At 41.8% G+C, this 20,736-nt stretch overlaps 1 protein-coding gene across 2 annotated transcripts; it reads left to right on the top strand.

Moving 5' to 3' along the window:
- The first annotated feature begins 1,053 nt into the window (after positions 1-1,053).
- fbxl4 (F-box and leucine-rich repeat protein 4) lies at positions 1,054-17,575 on the top strand. 2 transcript variants are annotated; one of them, XM_080501262.1, is made up of 9 exons: positions 1,054-1,094; positions 2,474-3,111; positions 4,348-4,684; positions 7,225-7,469; positions 7,726-7,939; positions 10,140-10,211; positions 12,461-12,585; positions 13,435-13,622; positions 14,390-17,575. In XM_080501262.1, the coding sequence occupies exons 2-9, from the start codon at positions 2,615-2,617 to the stop codon at positions 14,551-14,553; spliced, it is 1,842 nt and encodes a 613-aa protein (XP_080357388.1). In that variant the 5' UTR covers positions 1,054-1,094; positions 2,474-2,614; the 3' UTR covers positions 14,554-17,575. The 2 variants fall into 2 exon arrangements, with proteins under 2 accessions (XP_080357388.1, XP_080357387.1); XM_080501261.1 differs by lacking the exon at positions 1,054-1,094 and adding an exon at positions 1,273-1,617.
- Positions 17,576-20,736: the final 3,161 nt, after the last annotated feature.

Below are 20,736 nucleotides of genomic sequence, written 5' to 3'. Positions count from 1 at the left end.
ATAATGTGTTTAGAATATAGTCCAGCACTTTGGTACACTGATAGAATGTTAAGCATAGTGATCTCCATTAGGCTGACTGCACATTCAATGATAGAAATACTGTATTTGTTCATTGAAGTTATATTTTTCCCTACAGAATGCAGTGTTTCATCTTGTTATTTTACAAGTTCTTTAGTAATAAATGCCCTCATTCATCATTTATGACTTACAATGACAAAACTTTCCATTTTAAATTGTTAAGCTGAAGGGTGAGAAGGAGAAAGTTTAAAATATTTGCCACTTTAGCGGTTGGACATAAACAAAATTATACAACCCTAAAGTTCAAATAGGTTGGAGCAATATATAAAATGTAAATATCTTGTGAAAACAATGTCATCTTGGCACCATGCCAGTATCCCACAACCTTGAATTGCATAAAGTGAATTAGAGAATGAATACATTTACTATTTATCCAAAAAGTAGCTGGGTACATGTTAAAGTAACTCTTATGTTTCTTTTAATAGTGTCCTTCAGAGTGTCCTGTCTTAATAAGAGACACCAGGGATGGGACATTTTTATACTGTGGGGGTCACAAATGTCATTGTCATTATCATCAGGGGGCAAACTGTGACCAAGCACTTCTACAACTCTGGTATTTATGATAGCTACCCATTTCATGTAAATATGAATTTAAAAATGCATGTATTTACATGACAAATGAGGTTGGGATATGGTTATCATGACTTTCCTGTTCTGACCACCTGTGAAGCTGATTGTGTACGAACTGAATTCACTGGAGATTGAAATATTCAGTTCCCCGTGTTCAATGTACAGATTTTACTTGTTTAATGGACATTAAACCTGTTTCTTATACTGTGAAACAATATAGGTTGCAAAAAACTGTTAAATGACGAGTGGTAGTCACAAAGTGTGCAGACGAATTTCCATGAACTCCACTCCCCACAATCCTTTGCGTTTGAAGAGCCCCGACCGGATGTTGATAATTTGTAGTGCAGGTCGGTCAGTCAGTTTGCGGCTTTCAAGGCCTCTCCGGAACTTCCAACTTCCGTTTTCTGCGCATCGTCAACCTCTATTTGTACACAAGACTTTCACAGGTTGTTTATGTCATACTTTCTCTTATCTTATTCTATGTTAATAGTGAAGCAAAATAAATGTGCATATTATGACCGTGGTGAAAAATGAGATCGCCTTTTTTCGACTCCAAATTATATTACTGGTTGTCTGAATAAGCGCGTTGTCCGATTGTTTGGAAGGCAGCACAAGCTAAACGTCAAGACTGTGGTTTATCTTGTTGAAATATCCCGATGAAGCTTGAGGAAAAGAGGAAGATTGTTCCCGATGAATGGATATATCGATCAACGTTCCCCGTAAATTGATATCATACTCCGCCCTCTTTGATTTGCTCGTTTTGTGTGGCTAAATGAATGTTTTGACAGCTTGTTGTTAGCACAGCTAGCTCACGCTGGCTACTAACACAGCTAACAGCAGCACCAGCTGGTGGAAGAATCCCACCTGTCTGGATTAATTCAGCCCTCTAACAGTTACTTCAATATTTTTTTTTTTTTTACTGAACTGGGCTCTCCGGGAACACCGTTTCTTCATGGCAGTGAGTGTAACGTACGTGAACTTTGGTGATAAACTGAATACAATTGTCAAGTTAGCTAATGTTATGGGATGATTTGGCTAGCTTGAGCCGTACTATTCAGTTTTACAGGACACATGAAAGATAAGTTATTAATATTATAGCTATTTGTCGCCCCCATAATCAAGCAGTCATATAGTCAACGTGTTCTCTTTAATGCAATCACAGCTTAATAAAAGCCTAAAAAACAAAACAAAACCCAAACAAACAACAAAGCAAAACCGGGCTAAAGCTGTGCTCCTATTTGCAAACTATGAATAGTTTTTATCATCCATGATCTACTGTTGAATCAATTGTACTTAAACTTTTGGGACTCCTGTTGCTCCTGGACCTGTTTGCTTAGTTCTAAATCTCAGGTTCAATGCAGCCTGCAGAGTAACATGATGGTGAATATAAACATGTCAACAGGTACTGGCAACATGTTGTAGAGGCATGCAATTCTGTGACAAAGACTTGCACTGTTTGACAAGCGAATTTTTAAAATCAGATTTTGCACATGGCTTTATTTCTAAATTTGAGGACTTAATAAGTGTACATGTGTAGTGTTATTAAGATGCATGGCGTTGAGTCTTCTTCCCAGTAAGTTTTGAAAAGTGCATGCATCATTAGTCAGCCATGAATGTATGTTGGCCTTTAAACAGGCTATGAAAATTATTTTTTTAACGAAAAAATACTCCCAGATTCACAAAGCAACCTGCCATGCGCAGTCAGATTAAGATTTTGGTAAAAGTGATCTATGTTAAGAGGAAGCAGCTGATGTAGTCTGTGTTGTGTCAGACTTGCTGTCTTGCTGTTCTCACTCTTGTGTGTTTGTCTCTGCCTAACCCACAGGTCATGCATGCAGCCAGGCCACTGGCCTGTGCTTTGTACACCCCCAGCACTTCAGCCAGTGTGCTCCCAGTAGGTGGAGGCTCTTCCTCCCTCTAGCCTCCGTTTCTCCCCATTGCCCCCCCATCAGTCCCAGAGTTCCCTATGTTAACCCTCTTGAGCATGTTTTACTATATCTGTCTGCGGCGGCGCTCCAGGAGCGGGACTCGAGGCGAGGCTCTGACCAGTCGGCGGGCTGTGGAATCCGGCCAGCGGGCGGTGATGCCAGTCAGTGTGGAGGTGGAGCAGTACACCAAGGAGGTACTGGACTTCAGCTCCCACTATGGCAGTGAGAATAGCATGTCTTACACCATGTGGAACCTGGCAGGGCCACCCAACGTCTACCCCAGCTCAGGGGACTTCACCCAAACCGCTGTGTTCCGAGCGTACGGGACATGGTGGGAACAGTGTGCCAGTGCTCCAAAAGCTTTTCGTCGCACGCCTAAAGGCTTCTACAGCCAGGATTATGTTGAGCTGGGCTTTGAGGAGCCTGTCTACCCTACAGCAGTGGAGGTGTTCGAGACGTATTACCCTGGAGCCATCGTTCAGATCCTGGCCTGTTCGCACAACCCCTTCTCCCAGAACCCTCCAACTGACATCAGGTAACTGATGTCTTCTGCAGAATCCAAATTTCACATTTGCTGTTTCACCTTTTGGTGTAATATTATGATGCTCCACACCCTTCCTCTTCTCTCTGTTTTGCTTTCTGAGTCCCTCCACATACAAACAGATGAAAAAGTTCAAAGTGATCCAGGCTATGAGGAGATATGATTAGTTTCTTCACCACTATCAGTTTTATTCATGAAAATATGTATGCTCCAACCATTAAGATTAGTCTGCTGTCTCAACTATTGGTGGGAGGCATCTGGTGTGAAACAGCTCTTTGCTTGTGTTGGTGGTTCGTCGGCACAAACAGTGAATCCACATGACCTGCAGAGAGAGGGAAAAAATTGATCAACACCGGCTCCCAAACTTAGTTTGAAAACGATATGTTGAAGAAAGGAATGCTTACTTTAATGATAAATGACCAGTATGAGTGTTACTATAATGTGAAACACATGAGAAATATTGAATAAAGAAGGGAAGTTTAAAAAAAAATGACAACATCCCTAAAGATTACAGGAACACAGCCTTTTCTCACAATGAAAAATGAGATGAAGTGAATTTTGGATTTAATAGCCTTTAAGAATGGCCGTGGACCCCTTTCCACAATGATTCGCCAAAATATTACAATGAAGCCAACGAGGAAACGCCCACTCTCAACAACTTATAAAATCATTTCCAAGGTCTGAGGTACATGTAAATATGTTCCTGTAAGTTTTTCTGACATATATAACTCCTACAGCCGTTCTTGCAATTGTTGGAGGTCTGTAAAAGTGTCCTGGACTTCGTGTTGGTAACAACTGGTTTACAGTCTTATCAGCTGGTTGTCAAACAATCAGGGAATGCTTGTCATCCTTATGTGGTTGTGGTCTTTTTTTTTTAATCTAAATCGGTGGTCTGTGAGATTCTGAGGGTTGCTGATTCCTGAGATTTTGTTTTGATTGGAGTTAAGGTTTGATTCAGTGCCCGAAATATGCAGAACAAACTTAGAAACTCAGAGCCAGCAGCTGCAGATGTGCAACTGAAGTGAGAACCCAGGTGGAATAATAATGTGGTGTGTAACATCGTCCAGTTGCCAACTGAGATCTTCATCGCAAAAGAGAAGTGTGTTGATTTTATTTAAAACAGAAATAGTTAGATTTTATATTCTTCATAGCAGACTCACTGTCACTTGCACCTTAAAGGACTGCACTGTCTTTACACTGTAAGCTTGAAACGAGCTTTTTATTACCCAGGTGGGAGGTGCTGTGGTCGGGGGAGCCCACTAAGGCGCTGACACCCCAGGCACGCCAGTTCTCCCCTAAAATCAAGCACATCAGCTTCCCCACCAACCTGCTGCGTCTGGAGGTCAACAGCTCCCTGATGGACTACTACACGGAGCTGGACGCCGTCATCCTGCGGGGGGTCAAAGAGAGGCCCATGCTGGCGCTTTATAAGATGCCGATCATCGACATCAACGACCTGAGCGACAGCGAGGAGGAGCTGTCTGACCTGGGAGGTCCTTTCAGGCAAGGAGGGGACGGAAAACCCCAGAGGACCGGCAACGGATACTTCGACAGGCTGCCATATGAGGTGATTACAGACCTTCTACTGCGTTCTCGGTCCCACCCAGAAGAACCACCTCCTCAGAAATTGTAGGTTTCCAGTTGATCACGTCATTGAAACAGTGTGGCTTCCTCGAGGTATGTTGTGCCTGTGGTACCTTTTTCTGAGTAAAAGTAAAAAACGTTAGGTCATAGTCCAATCACAAGAACAGCATCTACTGTAGCAGGACTTTTAAATGCTTTACAGACGAGGGGGGGGGGGATGCTAACAAAGACATTGAAACACTGTATGGACGTAGCATATCACTGAGCTGTAGTGACAGCCAACCTTCAACTGTGTGGGAACTAAAAAGCAACTGTACACTTTATACATTAGCATTGGTCATCCAAACTTTTGGCTCCACGTGCACATTTGTATTATTTAGTAATCGGCTATACGATACTTTCCCAATCTAACACATACATTTGCTGCATTTACTTCAAATTGGTGTTATGATGTACAGAATGACATAGACTCATGTTTATTCCTGTGTCGCTCATCATCTTCCATATGCTTTCCTGTGTGAGATCTGTGCAACTGACATGATTACAACACTGCTGCATTTAGGTATAAAGTGTCCCAATCCCCCCCAGTGAGCTGTGGCATGGGCCAAATATCAGAGCACCAGATGTCTATCGTAAAATTAATAGTGGTCACTTCTTGTTTTAAGTGATCTCCTTTATTGTCACATATTGTTGTAAAGTTTCAGTAAGACCATGTTTCAAATATACTTAAATATTATATCTACAATGTGACCGGTAGGACACACTGCAGTGATTAAAGCAACTCGACTTTCATACTGTCCTTTTGTTTTGTGGATAACTGTACATTTATTCAGTCATTTGCATCGCACAGCTCATTTGGTTTGCAGTCTACTGCTTTCACGCACCTCAATAGTTTTCATTTTCTGCTCTCGAATATTTCCACACTGCTGACATTTAGCCACGATGATTCTGATGCTGCTGTGGTGGGGATGTTGTATGGTCATTTACAGCATGTGCTCAGTTTATGGCAGCTGTCACAAAATATCTTAAAATTGGCTGAATTGAGGCACTCAGTTTGCCGATAAATGTAGAAACTCTGAAAACAGCCCGATCCTATACCACCGAAGTGATCAGGATATCTGTTCTATGAATCATGTGAATGCTGCATCACTCGCGCATTGGTGTGTGTACTTGGGGATGAACATGAAAAGTTTTTTTTTTTTTGCGTGTTTCAGAGGTGATCTTGTTTTTCGGGCTTATGCTGCATTCACACAATTGAGATATGAGATATACACCAGTTGCTATCATTCCAATTCCCTGTTTACAGTGTTTAAACATCAAAAACCAACACTCCAGGTGGACTCCAGCAAAAAAAATGAAAAATGTAAAAAAAACAAAAAAAAAAACATGATTATGCACAGGACATCAGACTTATTTTAATGTAAGATGCACTCACTTTGACCATGGTCGGGTGGATTTCTTTTTTTTTTAAGGGAGTGGGATTTAATCTATTTCCTCGGTTCTAATGAATGCACCATTAAGGCCGGAGTTTTTTTTTTTTTTTTTTTTTTTTTTTTTTTTAATCCACTGATGTACAGTTTCTGTGCATTCTGTCACTTAAAGAGATCCATACTGACTCGTCGTCAAAAGAACTTATATTGAAATTCAGTTAAACCTATCAAAACTGCCTGCGATCATCCCGCGGCTCTCACAGAGAAGCTGTTTACACATCTTTCCTCATAAAACATTTGCTCAGCTGATCATGGTCTGTGATTTAAGTTGTTTCTTGTTTACACTGGGGTTCGCCAGCCTGTAGTCTTCTGAGTAATTTATGTCCCCTGTACATGTGTACACTGTCTCTACCAGGATTCCTCACAAACACGTGAACGTCGTGGCTCGGGGGCAGGTTGGAACAGAGTCATTTTCATGTCGAGGAGACAGTATCATGTTGTTTGAGGCGAGCTTCAAAACACCGGCTCCTCTCTTGATATTCATCTTCTTATCTCTGCTCCAAACCGCTGCCATTAACGGCAGTCTTCACAACCGCCGTGCGGTAGTTTCAGAAACACAATATAGCTATTATCTGTCAGCTGATACCCGCTTGAACACAGCGTATTGTTAATTCACGGCAACACACACACACACACACACACACACACACACACACACACACACACACACACACACACACACACACACACACACACAGGCAGAGTCATTCTTTTTCTTTGAGAGGAGCACGAACAGAGTGCAAAACAAGCCGACTCACCTCGCCACTGATCCTGCTATCAGTGCTTTGTGTCCCAGATAACCACTATTTAGATGTGCCTGACAGAGGGGACGCAATTAACATTCCCCACTCCACTCTGTTTCCTCCACTCGGCTCCGCTCCTCTTTAATGCTTCTGTGTCTTTCTGCCGTGTTCTCTCGGCAGATGTAACACGTTTTGTCTCTTCTTTATGTTTGTCCTGTCTTCGCCTCCCTCGTCTTAACCTTTCCTCCCCCCCCCCCCTCCTAACCTCTCTCCCCATCTTCCGTCTGCAGCTCATCCAGCTGATACTGAGCCACCTGACCCTGCCAGACCTCTGCCGTCTGGCCCAGAGCTGTAAGCTCCTGCACCAGCACTGCTGCGACCCGCTGCAGTACACCCAGCTGAGTCTGCAGCCCTACTGGGCCCGGCTGAGTGACGCCTCCCTGGGACACCTGCAGAGTCGCTGCACCCTCCTCCAGAGGCTCAACCTGTCCTGGACTGGCAACCGTGGAGCTCTCACCCTGACAGGCTTCAGCAGGTCAGGCTAGCAGTGGGTTACAAGTACTACAAAACATGGAGACGACCTTGGGAAAAGTAGGAAATAATCACAAGTCCAAGCGGTTTTGAAGGAGAAACAAATTGTGAGCGAGAAAACAAACTGAATGGTTCCTGTGTAATTTAATAACAAAACCTAAACAAATGATCACGAGGGTGTATAAAGCGGATTGATAGCTAGAATTCTGACTGATTTTCCTCTCCTTTCTCATCCCCTCTTCATTTGTCTGGTTCCACAGTTTCATGAAGGCCTGCGGGCTCAGCCTGGTTTGTCTGGAAATGTCATGCTGCCACTTCCTGAATGAAGCGTGTCTGGAGGTCATCTCTCAGACCTGTCCCGGGCTGCAGGAGCTCAACCTGTCCTCCTGCGATCGCCTAAACCCACAGGCCTTCACGCACATCTCCAAGCTCACACGCCTCCGCAGGCTGGTGCTCTACCGCACAAAGATAGAGGTGGGTGTGATCATCCGCGTACCTGAGAAACTGATCAAATAATCAATTTTTTAACTTGGTTTTTACTCGCATCTCTGAGTTGAATGTTTTTTTTGGTGAACAGCCTGAGTACTTACATTAATAGATCACAGGTGAGATCTTATGACAAATATATTGGGCTGTATCTTTTACTTTAGCGTATAAAAAAGTCAAGTCAAGTTGTTGGGTAATGATTTGCTGGCACTGCCTTTTTTTTTACAATAATCAATCCTTCAGTCTAGACGAAGAAATCTCAAACAAAGGAAAAGTATTTCTGAGAGTGGCACAAGTCTTTCCAAAGTGTATTGTGACAGTCATGTTAAATGAGCTTCCATATCGTGTTTCTGTTTGAGAAGTAAAACCTCAAATTTCAAATGGAATATTTTTGTTTGTGTGATACAACCCCTCCGCTTTGTGATTTTTTTTTTTCTTTCTCTCACTCCTCTTGAAAGTATCAAACCACACAATTGTCAATTGTCCTTTTTTGGATTTCACTCTCATGACCAAGAGGCAGCCTGTGTGGACTTTGCATATTGTCCCTCTGTGAGGTGTTATTGTGTCTGACGGACTGCGAGGATCAACTCGGCTGCCACGACTCTCAACTCAGAGAAAGGGGGGATGAAAGACTCAAGCCTTGAAATGAGGGATTTTTTTTTCAAAACAAACATTAATCTTCACTAACGTGGCCTCGTTACTCCTTTTTCAGGCAGCTACTGAAAGACAAATTAACTTGTTGACATTGTCCAAGAGGAGACTCAGTGTCTTGGGGCTGTCTGCTCCTGGAGGTCACACCGAACCAGAGTGGCGACTTGGTTGCAAACTTTCTCTATTGTTTCTAAAACAGTTGAGCGAATAGTATTTCTGAAAACATTTGAGGTGAGAAATAAGATAAGCAGTTGCTGACTCTGTCCTCAATTTGCTTCCATTATAGCCAGATTAGACCTTTTGCGAAAGTTTCGATCGGACCGCTGCTCCCCCCTGCGCCTCAATTGCATAAAGTTGGCTGGATTCTACTTGATGCGCCTCCGGCGAACGACAACACAGCTCCGAGCGCACCTCACCCAGCATGCACCGCGGTGCCTTTCACAGGGAATGCGATAAATTGACGGATCCTGTGGTCGCGTACCTTCATTCTGCACTGCAGATGGGTTGATTGCATTAAAATGTTTAATGAGATTAATCATGATGATACATTAACGTGTTAGTTTATTTACGGACAAATGCAGGTGTCCCAGACAATTGACTTAATTCCAGCAGAGTATCAGAAATTCAGTCATGAAGTAAACCCTTATTTCCTCTGTGATGGCGTTTTTTTTGTTTTGTTTTGTTTGCAGCTGAGTATTGTTTTGGTTTCATGACCCGAATAAACTCTCGAGGCTTAAAAAAAAGAAATCAGCCTGCGCCACATGTCTTCAGGTTCAGGCGTGTCAGACGTGTAAAACCACAGTCTTGTGTTCTGGTGTTGCACCTCAGCATCTCTCCAGTGTTTGTCGCGTTTCACAGCGGCGTTGCGGTGCAGGAGGCAGTGTCGAGTTTCCCGTGGCGGAGCCAGGCAGCGTGCTGCACGTTGTTTACGCCCGGACAAACAGAGCGAGCTGTGTGTGCGCGCCGGGGGCCCCCCCCCCACTGACATCTCAGCTGTCATTACCCTGTCACCACTCTAATTAAATGGCTAGCTCGCCGCAGAGAGGCGTTTAAAAAGATGCCAGAGTACGAGTCGAGTACACACACACACACACACACACACACACACACGCGCGCACACACACACTTTCACTTTCACGTCCGCCACTTTTCTCGGATGTGATGCCGAGGTACACGTGTTGGCAGTTGCAGCATCGAATTCCCGTTCCTCCGTTGCAGCTGAGGCCCGCTGGAGGCTTCTATGTCCTCACTTCACTTTGGCCTACGAGGAGCTGTAAAAATGATCCTCGGCACAATATTAAATTCCCATACTACTGAACACGGGACCGAAAGTAGACAACAAATCACTTTGAATGCTTTGAATGACATGCTGGTTGAGGTTATTTGATCAGAGTTCATGTTGTTGATGACCCCGGCGATGTTTTTCAAATCACAGGCCTCCAGTCGCTTCAATATTCCCAAATTTGTACTCAACATTGGCAGTAACACTTTGTATCAGTGTGATTTATCAAGCTTTTTTGTTGTGTTTGTCTTGCAGCAAACAGCCATCCTGAGCATCCTGACCTTCTGCATAGAGCTGAGACATCTCAACCTGGGAAGCTGTGTCAGGGTGAGAACACAAGCACACACACACACACACACACACACACACACACACACACACACACACACACACACACACACACACACACACACACACACACACACACACACACACACACACACCCGTGTGGATGACGGCAGAGGGAGCAGCAAGTTCTCACTCAAATTAAACAGAGCCAGTGCTAATGGCATTGAGCAAAGCTTATTACTTTGTTTATTATGTGTAACAGTAACAGCTCAGAACAAACATGACAGTACACATTTCCTACGGTCATGGTAAGAAAATTGTTAAACTCTTTAGTCCCGGGGTCTGCAACCTTTATGGCCAAAAACAGCCGTTTTTGTAAATTTCCAATAAATCAAATGCGAGTGGAGCCGCAAAATATATTTACCTTTTAAAATGAGGCAAACACAAGTTAATAAATTCTATGCCTAGTTTTTAATGTATGTACAGAAATTTGCATTCAGGATGTTTCAATTCCATTTTAGGATGGGAAAAAATTCACAACATTGTTAGCTCTTTTTGGACCTGATTTGAACAGTTTCATTTTAATTTTTAGTTTTTTTTTTTTTTAGACAGTTAAAAAGCTGAAATGTCAAGATTATTTTGGCTCTTTCAAGCTGCTTTAGCATTTTTGGCTATTTATTTTTGTTTTGGCAATTTTTACCATTTAAGTAGGCCTCTTTTAGCCAGGTGTTGAGTCTTTTTGAAAAGGACTTTTGTGTAAATAACCTAAATTATTGATATCGGGATAATTTTCTGAATGCTTCAGGAAGTGGCTCTGGAAGGACTAAAGAGCCACTCCTGTGGCTCTGGCGCTACAGGTTCCAGACCCCTGAAATCTCTTCAAAAATACCTAACCATATAGTTTTTTACCTAATCTTTTCAAATATATTTTTAAAAAACAGCCATGCTGTAATTAAAATGAATATAATGAGGACAGTTTGCATGGTTGACTCTTTACAAAATGTCACTCCCATTATAATATGGTTTAATATTTAGAAATACAAGTGTAAAACGGCACACTATCATTATTATACTTCGCTACCTCTTTAGCAGCAGTGGCAGGTACATCTTTTTATCCCTGCACAAAGTCTGACTGGCTGTTTTATTTCCTGTCTTTATAACTGTGCAAAAAAATGAAAGCAAATATTTTCCTTTGATTATGCTCCATGTTGGAAAACTGCTCCATGACAGAGAGCAGTAACATGTAGTATTAATGTTGTCTTTTCATTTAAAATGTAAAATGTACTTATTAAACTCCCCATTTTAGTGAATATTCAGAATATTGTTTGGGAGTTTTTGTTGGCATAGATTGCTGCAAGACTAAATATTTTTCCAACTCACTTCGGCTTTAACTAATTAAAATGACCCATTGAATCACAAAACTAATGGGTATTCAGTGCAGTTACCGAGGCAGCAGAATAAAGGTGAAATAAAATCCAAAAGTAGTCCCTCCTCTTTTCGTAAGGCTTAACTGTCATCATTAGACGTGAAGTTATGCAGCATTTGGCAACGGAGCTGCATAAAGACTCTTCCAGCCAAAGTTTGAGTTTCCATCCAAAGTTTGAGTTTCCATCCACGGCAAACTCTGAGAAATGCCCCGTCTGCTGTCATCTCTGAGGGCTAGGTGCTTTCGAATCGGCTGCTGAGCTGTTAATTGCATTTCTTTGCTTTCATGTTTGGATAAAAGGAGGAAATATGGCCAACATTACCTGACACCAAAGAACAATAACAGCCCTGTAAACACAAATCAGTTACACAGACTTTATATTTTTTGCTTTCTCTGTTGCTGCTTTGTTCTCTGGCTCTTGAAGAAGTCGGGTTATGTGTCACAAGTCAGCCAATACTGAGTCAATCCTCTTCTTATTACCACAACATTTGGAAAGTTTTCCTCAGTATACACAAAAGCGACAGTTGGGGGGGCGGTGGACTGCAGACTGACTCAATCGTGACTTACTTTTTGCTCATAGCGCCTTTTTTTTTTTTAAGGCGCACATTTTAAAAAGACTGACGGTGACAGAATGACACTCCAGAGCGGGGAAAGATCACAGAATCTCGGCTTTATTAAACGATAGCTCAAACAATGTAACCATTCACACGCCGTCACATCTGAATCAACCGCAGGAGCCTGATGCGGAGCTGCCGGTGACGACCCTCCACAGATTACCGTAGAGCTTTGGCGGTCATTGCACTGTGGACGTCGGCACACACAAGAGGGAGTAAACAACGCTTAAACACTTCCTCTCCTTCAGATCGAGGACTACGACGTTGTGGCCAGTATGCTGGCCGCCCGCTGCCGCTTGCTGTGCTCCCTGGACCTGTGGCGCTGCAGAAACCTGACGGATCGAGGCCTGGCCGAGCTCGTGTCCGGATGCAGGTAAGACACGGCGGATGGTTTACTGCCTCTTTGTTTTTAATGAGCTTCCCAAGTCACAGGATATGTCACAGCACAATAAAGTATGCAGGCGGCAAGAAGCACCGAGTCAGCTCATTAAATCAAGCGAGAATATGAAAGTACAGACTCTGAAACGAACACGTAGACACAATCTAACTGTGTTGCCCGTGTTTGTCATATCGTACTTTAAATGTAGGTCAATTCCTAAAGAGTTCATGACCTTGGCTGGACTGAGGAGAAAGTATAGCATGACATTAAAATGATATGAACATGTTATATGGACAAGTTAAAAACTATAAAATAGTCTATGATATAAAGTCTAAGTATAACAAGTCTGGTATTTGTCAACAATAAATCCAGACAATTGAAAGCCTAAAGTGAGCACTGATCATAAAACTGCCTTTAATTTCTCAGAGTAGATTTCTGTTTTCTAATGTCAAAGCAACGCATTGTTTGGAAACTAAATACTGAATTACAGATAACTGAAAGATGCACTTCAGTACAGTTACAAAGTAGTTGTACCTTGTAATGGTTTTCAGGATTTTGTTGGATCAACACATCAGACTTAATGCCTTCATAGATTGATGTTATATTTTTTTTATCTGTTCCTCTGTGTCATTTTTGTAACACCTTGAATGTTTTCTTTTGATTTCTGACACTTGATGTCATTTCTTTAAAGCTTAGTTCAGACATCACTGCTTCACTGGGTGATGGAGCCACTTTGCCCTCAAGACGACATCAAGCTTCTGATTGAAAGTGAGACTTTGATCCACTTCCCACAATGTGAATCTCACCCCCCCCCCCCCCCCCGTCTGGTCTGTTGTGTTTCAGGATGTTGGAGGAGCTGGACCTGGGCTGGTGCCCCACGCTGCAGAGCAGCACCGGGTGTTTCCAGCACCTCGCCCGCAGCCTGCCGCGACTGCGAAAGCTCTTCCTCACTGCCAACCGCACCGTGTGCGACTCCGACGTGGAGGAGCTGGCCACCGGCTGCCCCTCACTGCAACACCTCGACATCCTGGGTAAGCCCTGACCACACATGACCTGGCATTTCAACACTTCCGCCTTATTCTCCTAATTATTGAGTCATCAAAGTGCTGTGAAGGCATAGACGTATTTCATTATGACATCCATGTCTTGTCTTACTGTGTCGTCCTGCCCGTATTTATTCTTTCTTTAGATTATTCACCTTTGATTTGAACGTGAATAAAACAATCAACCGTCTTAATAGTTATTCTGGGGTAAATGACCCTGAAAACAGTGCCTGTGTTGCTGTGGTCGTCCACCCACATTGCACTGGTGATTTTAGCTTGTCCCCACATTTGGACATAATCAATTTGTGGCACAACCAAGTTTTCAAGTTGAAACTTTAAGAAAAAGAAAACTTTCAAGTTAGCTGCAAACAGAAACCCAAACAATCTGCTTAGTATTGACATGAATAAAATATTGCAGACTAAGCAAAGTTGCAGCAGCACGCGGTGGCAGTGACAGCTGTGCAGCGACACTGGAGCTCCAGTTGCATAAGTTGATGTGCTTGACAGCAGGAGCACGAGTGTCATTCAGGCTAACTCTGCTGAAGTGCCACTTTTTGGGCCGCAGTTCAAACGGATCAAGTGTTTTTTTTTTTTTTTTTAGAGAATGAGTTTTGTTAATCATGGTATTGTGAAATGCAGTAAATTAAGTTAAATGACGAATCAGTTGTTAATTCCTGAATGTATTAATAATGGTGTACGTCTGCATGTCTCCCCTCTGCCCTGCAAAAAACAAAACAAAACCAAAAAACGTGCAGGTACGCGCCTCGTGAGCGCCGCCTCTCTGAAGAAACTCCTCCAGGCGTGTCCTCGGCTCCTCCTCCTGGACGTGTCCTTCTGCTCTCAGATAGATGTTCGGGTCGTCCAGGAGCTCTCCGGCGTCTTTCCCAACGTGGCCATCAAGAAGAGCTTCACCCACTGACCCCGGCGTCGCCTCATTCCCCACGGCCGCGAGCCGGCGAAGCGGAGGGAGGTTGCTCTCCAGCAGATAACGGCCTCTGATTCAGAGGCGTGTCAGATGAGGGGGGGAGATTGCAGACCTGCCTTCGCCTGTATCACAGTCCACATCTCCTCTGAGTAGCCAGTAAATAAGGAACCGGGACTCGGGTGAGGAAGTCCTCTGGATTTATTCACTGCACACAACTGGCGGCAGACTCCTCGACACAGGATTATAGATTGTGAGACTTTTTGTTGTTGTTGCTGTTATTTGGTGGACACTTGAAATCAGGGTCGTTGCAGTTAAAGCTGCTACATCTTCCCCCGAATATGAAACACCACTTACAATTTATATTGCCAAACACACAAAGCAAGTGACATTTGTGAGTAATCTCTGTGGTGGGAGTGGAAAGGACGACACAAAACGCACCTGGATTAGAAAGTGTTGGAAAAGACCCGGTGCCTTGTCGGGATGCAGAACATTGAATGTCTGGGCTGAAGCATCCACGCAGTTTTATTCAAAGAATTTTAAAAGAATTCACAGAATTGCTGTTGTGCCCGAAGGTATCCGGAGCTTTACAACCTGCTAACGTCACAAGTCGGTGTTGCTGCAAATTCATAGACAAGCACGTTAGACAAACCGTCATCTATACTCGCAACACACACAGTGATTGATGGCAATCAAAACGCTTCTAAAGAAACACTAAGCAAAGGCATTTTTGAAACTTAGATTTGCAACAAGAAATCTAATCAATGTAGGCACACACATTTGAAATACAAGTGATTACAGTCAAACAGCCAATTCACGTTTAAAAGTAATTAAAAAAAACAAACAAACCTGATGATACAAACATATTTTGTGTAATTGTGTTCGTCAACACAAAAAACCCCCAGAAAATCTTCTTCTCTGAGCACATTGAATGTTTTCCAGTGGTGGTCACTGTGCTGTAGTTTCTCCCCATGTTTCAGTAAAGATGCTTCTTCTGTTGGTTTTATGAACCAAACTCAGCTGTTTCAGGTCTGATAAAATCTCCTCAGTTGGAACAGGGTATTTCCTTCAGGTTTCAACTTTATAGACCTTGTCATTGTTTGACTCATTTAATTTTCAGTAGTTTTTCAGACACTTTAGTCACAGAAATGTACAGAAATTCCCAGATTCCACCATGTTCTGAAGACATCACTGCTCTTCCCGTCACACGAGGTCATTTTACCCTCAGATGGTTGCTTGATCTACTAAAACGCAGTTCTGTTATTGAGGGGTACTTTGAAGGTTTGTTGAACTGAACAATGTATGACGTCAGTATTTGTCCTCAAACTCAGGGGTTATGCATCTCATTGTCACTATGAATCATCTTTTTTTTTTTTTTAACCTGTGTTTTACTCTGGAAACCAGCACAACGGGCTTGTTCATGGTAAGAACTGATGGGTTAAACTGCCTTTATTATTGCTCTGGTCTGATGTAACTGAAAGAAAACGTACAGCCGATTGGGTTTTGAATCGTTCATTTAATTGTTTCGATTTTGAAAACATTCATGCTGTTTTGCTGATTATTTAATTTTTTGTAAAACAAAAAGCCACATGTGCACTGTGGCAAAAGTGCTTGAAAAGCATTTCTCTTTTGAAAAGAACTTGAAGTTTTTGTTGATGCGACTTGTCAATATTTGTGCCTTATACTCCTGTTTGAATGTGGTGTGACGTCCTCGTGGTTTAGATTGTAGTGAAGTGCTTTGCTTTTACTCCCCTCAACCAAAGTGATGCACAATACAGTCTCACAACTTTATGACAATAGTTTTCACACAATATGATGTAAATCAGCCATGGTAATCAATATGCAAAGTGATTTATTTATCTTTCCCAGTGTGCTGAACCTGGATTTATGCACTCACTATTACACTGGGAATTTTCTGTTTTTAGGAGAAAGTTAGTTTTTTTTTTTTTTTGGTTCGTTTTCTTAGCTTCGCTTTGCACAAAGACTGAAAATATTTATAAAAGATAAAATATGATTGCTTTATTTGGTTGTATACTTGATTTCTTTAATTTGTCAACATTTCCTTTGGGATGCAGGCTGATAAATCTAGTCGTTAAGTATTCAATGTATTTATTTCTATCTGGACCACAGTCATTTCTGAGCAGTCCTTACGGGGGAAAAAACAGATCATAGTAAATGCATTTTTCAGTAGTGCAGAAAATGTCTTTAAGAATGTTTTAAATCAGAATAATACAATAAATGCATATACGAATATACGTTAAAAATGGGCCATGGTGTATTAGGCAGGTAAGTTATTGGTAGCAGTTTCCCTCCAGGATTCTGAGCAGTTTTCAATCATTTACAGCTAAAACCTGCAGCTTCACATTTGAGGTGTGAGAGCTGCAGTTCTGTGTTCCTGCTGTATCAAAGGATATACAGCAGGAAATCACAAGCATCATAGATGGAAACTACTGGAAGAAGGTATTACCAATAGCTATTTTTGGTTAGATTCATTACATTCTCGATAAAAAACAACAACAAAGTACTTAAATAAAAACAACCATGACCTCACATATGCATTTTGCATGTCTTGCCATTCCAAGACATTAATTTGACTAGCGACTGCCGCATTTGCATAAAACATACTTTTGGGTCCACTATCATTACACATTACTTTACTGTATCAGTTACATCCTCTGACAAGAACTTTACTTCTTTTTATATTTCATCTCTTACATTGCCGAGTCATAAAGACAATAAAAATCCCCATAAATCATTTTTTGTTAGTCGGAGTTATATTCTACATATAATGGCTGATACACATAATGGCTGAAAAGGTATTTGCGTCATTAGAAGTTTCCTAGGTTTCTATATTGATTCACCATGGAATGTACATTTAGATTAAATGCTTAAAGTCACACGCAACTGTAAAAATCCTTGTCTTTATTGATCACAAAACATTTTCAGTGGATGGATGAAATGGTTAAACGTAATTGTTGAACCTGTGTTTGGCAGCAATAGTTTCAGCCAAGTGTTGAGAAGCTGCTGATCAGAGCTGCACTTTGGAAAATGTTGGAGAATTCTTCTCTACATACCTGCTTCGGTTCATCCAGACTCTGAGGTCAGTGGGAATGACTTTCATGAAGTCATTCCACAAAATCTATTGAATTCGTTTCTGGACTCCAAACTGTCTTTTTAAAAAAAAAAATTTTTATAACCAAGCTGAGCTCTTATTTGTTGAGCTCACTCCACCGTACTCCACTGTTGGGATGAGGTTTGACACGATTATGGCTCCATGCTTCTTCACTATTTTACGTATATCAGATTCTTCAACAGAGGTGTTATATAGAGGGATTTCTTCAAGCCTTTAGATTTCCACTTCTATGCAGCTCAACAATACTTGGCTGTACCACTTCAGAGATCTTATTCTGCCAAGGCATGGTTGACTTCAGCTCATGCTTCCTGTCAATAGCACTGTCAAAAAGTTCCAGGTTCTGATAGATCAGTCTGCATTTTAGCTAATTATGTTTTGGTTTTTTTGAGTCATTAACCATTTAATTTTTTGCCACCATTGCAGCATGTTTCATTGGATATAGCTCTTAAAAGCAGAATAGTGTGGCAATAGGCACACTGTACTTACGATTTACTGTACCACCAACTCTGTGAAAAAATTTCTCCAAGGGGCATTAATAAAGTGTAAATTTAAAAATTTAGATCTCATTTTATGACCAAATTATGCATAAAACTAGGAATACCAAAGCCCTTCTTCTCGCCACTGTATTCATGAGTTTGATGAAATTACATTGTGAAAATTCAGCCAAGCTGATAACAGGTTATGTTTATATTGTTATAGCTTCAACATAGTTTTCAAATTAAAGGCTGCAACATCTACTAACATGTTGCATTGTTTTCCATGTGGTCCATCATACGCAGCTTGTGTTTTTCTTTTAATGGGGATGATTTTGTTTTACTCATGTTTATATCATGTGTATGATGTGCTTGTATCTGAGCTGCATTCAGTCTGAGTAAGTATGTCCCAGAACGTTCAAGAAGTCAAACGTCATCATCAAGCATCAATCCTCCAGTCTTATCTCAAAGTTTACTGGATAACTCCAAATGTTTAGATGTGTTTGATATATACCTTCGCCAATGAAAGTGTGTGTGTGTGTGTGTGTTGGGGGGGGGGGGTTATGTTTTTATCTGCGTGTATTTATTTATTTGTATGTATGTATGTATGCTAGTATGCTACCAACTTTTCACAAAAAATATTTACTCAAATTTCATGAAATCTTCAAGTATGATTTGTCATCACCCAAGGACCAATCAATTAGATTGTGGGATGGTAACGACTTACCATTTCCAAATAACTCCCCAAAAAACGAAAAGAATGTCCCATACGATGTCCCATGAGAGGCACCCAATGAAGGAGATCAAAGGAGATCAGCGTCTTTTGCCAGGGAGATGCACTGCAGGGCTGCGGATGCCTTTAGCCATATTCTAGCACACTGCTAATGCCGCTCCCGGCCTCCCTTCTCCACTCTCTGCCAATCACATGCCAAGTTGCTCTAAAGGTGCGTTAAAGTAACACAAAAGAATGGGAACCAACAGAACATCATCCTTTAACCTTAACTTTGCAAAGTGGCGTTGGCAAAGGTATGCACTCCACTGAGTGCCCTTCTAATTCTGTTCTTCTCAGTCAGAGTATGGGTGTGGTAGGAGTCCAACACACCCCCTCCTCCTCCATGCAGATGATGCAAATAGCACCACAGTTGTAGTTGAAGGTATTCTTATTATAACTGTTTGACTGGAAGCCAAGAGGCGAATGCATCACATCTGCCCGGCTTACCCAGATGCAGGCAGTAATTACGACTACATCTGAATATCTGACAACACTGGCAATGTGTTCCGTGTACAGCAACTATTAGCGACAACACTTATTACAGCACTGCATGGTCACTGTTGTGAGCAGTGAAGCAATCTGATCCAACACTTGTTGCATTTTCTCCCTGCTTTCCTGTAATGAATATACGTTCTCTTTTCTCCCGCTCGGGTTGTGCGATCACACTTTGTGCCATGCACCGGTCGGACATGCGGCCCCGCGGAGTGAAAGCCCCCGTTGTGTGTAGAGACCGTGCCTCTGTCGCCATGAAACTGGGTGCTTCACTTTCACCAGGTTTAAAATAAACTGAAGGCTGATGGCTGATTCGTTGTGGCACTTTCTTTTAAAATTCTTCATCATATTAACTTGCACATATCACCAGATTTCTTTTCAAACTATTAACGGCAGGTTAATAATAGAGCTATGTTAAATATATAGATTGGTGGTGTAAGATTTCCTGACTATTATGATAGTAGAAGTCAAATCAACTTTACACTTCTCATAACAGACCGATTTGATAAAAACACTTCACTGTGAGCAACCTTAAATTATTAAAAACTTTTTTCTGATAATCTGCACACATACAACTAGTGACAGTGTATCTTATGTTGTGTTTGTCTACATTTGTAGATTGAACCCGATTTTATGACCATTTTATGGAGAGAAATCTGGGGAATCTATAGAAAAACCAACACATGCAAAGGGAGAACATATACAGTAAACTCCACACAGCCAAAGAGTGACTAAAGCCAACTACTGAAACACTGAAGGATGTAAAGGAGTGACAAAAGCACACACAGCAGGTTTATAAAACCAATAACAGAGATCCAGCATGGAATTTTTTTGTATTTTACAGATATTTATTCCAGCAATAGAATTTGGAAAAAAGCGGGATTTTGTTTCACACTTCCCAACAGATTGTAATAGTAATTCCTTTCACAAGTTTTGAATAATCTAAAATGTAAAGTCTTTTTTTTAGACTACAATGACACATGAGGGTTGGAAAATTCAATTCATAAGCCTTTAAACGAGAGCAATGCAAAGGGTTTGTTCTGTGGGGACATGGATATTATCAGGACTGTGACGGTAGAACAAAGTCCCCTGATCTCCAGTATTCTTCAGCTCCAGTGAGCAGAACACCATCGCTGCCAAAACAATAGAAAGTGTGTCACTGTATCATGCTAAGGCCTGGTAAGTGTGATTGGGAGAAAAGTGGCCTCATCCACCGAGTCCGCTACGACGAGCGGAGCCATTAGTCAGGATGAGTGACTGCATAGTTGTGGCGGAATGATCCTTTTTCGCCTTAACCCTCTGCCATTTTA

This window comes from Blennius ocellaris (assembly GCF_963422515.1).
Source record: "Blennius ocellaris genome assembly, chromosome: 8".
In the NCBI taxonomy this organism is placed as follows: Eukaryota; Metazoa; Chordata; class Actinopteri; order Blenniiformes; family Blenniidae; genus Blennius; species Blennius ocellaris.
Note: the sequence above shows the minus strand (reverse complement) of the source record. Positions and strands in the feature narration are given on the sequence as shown.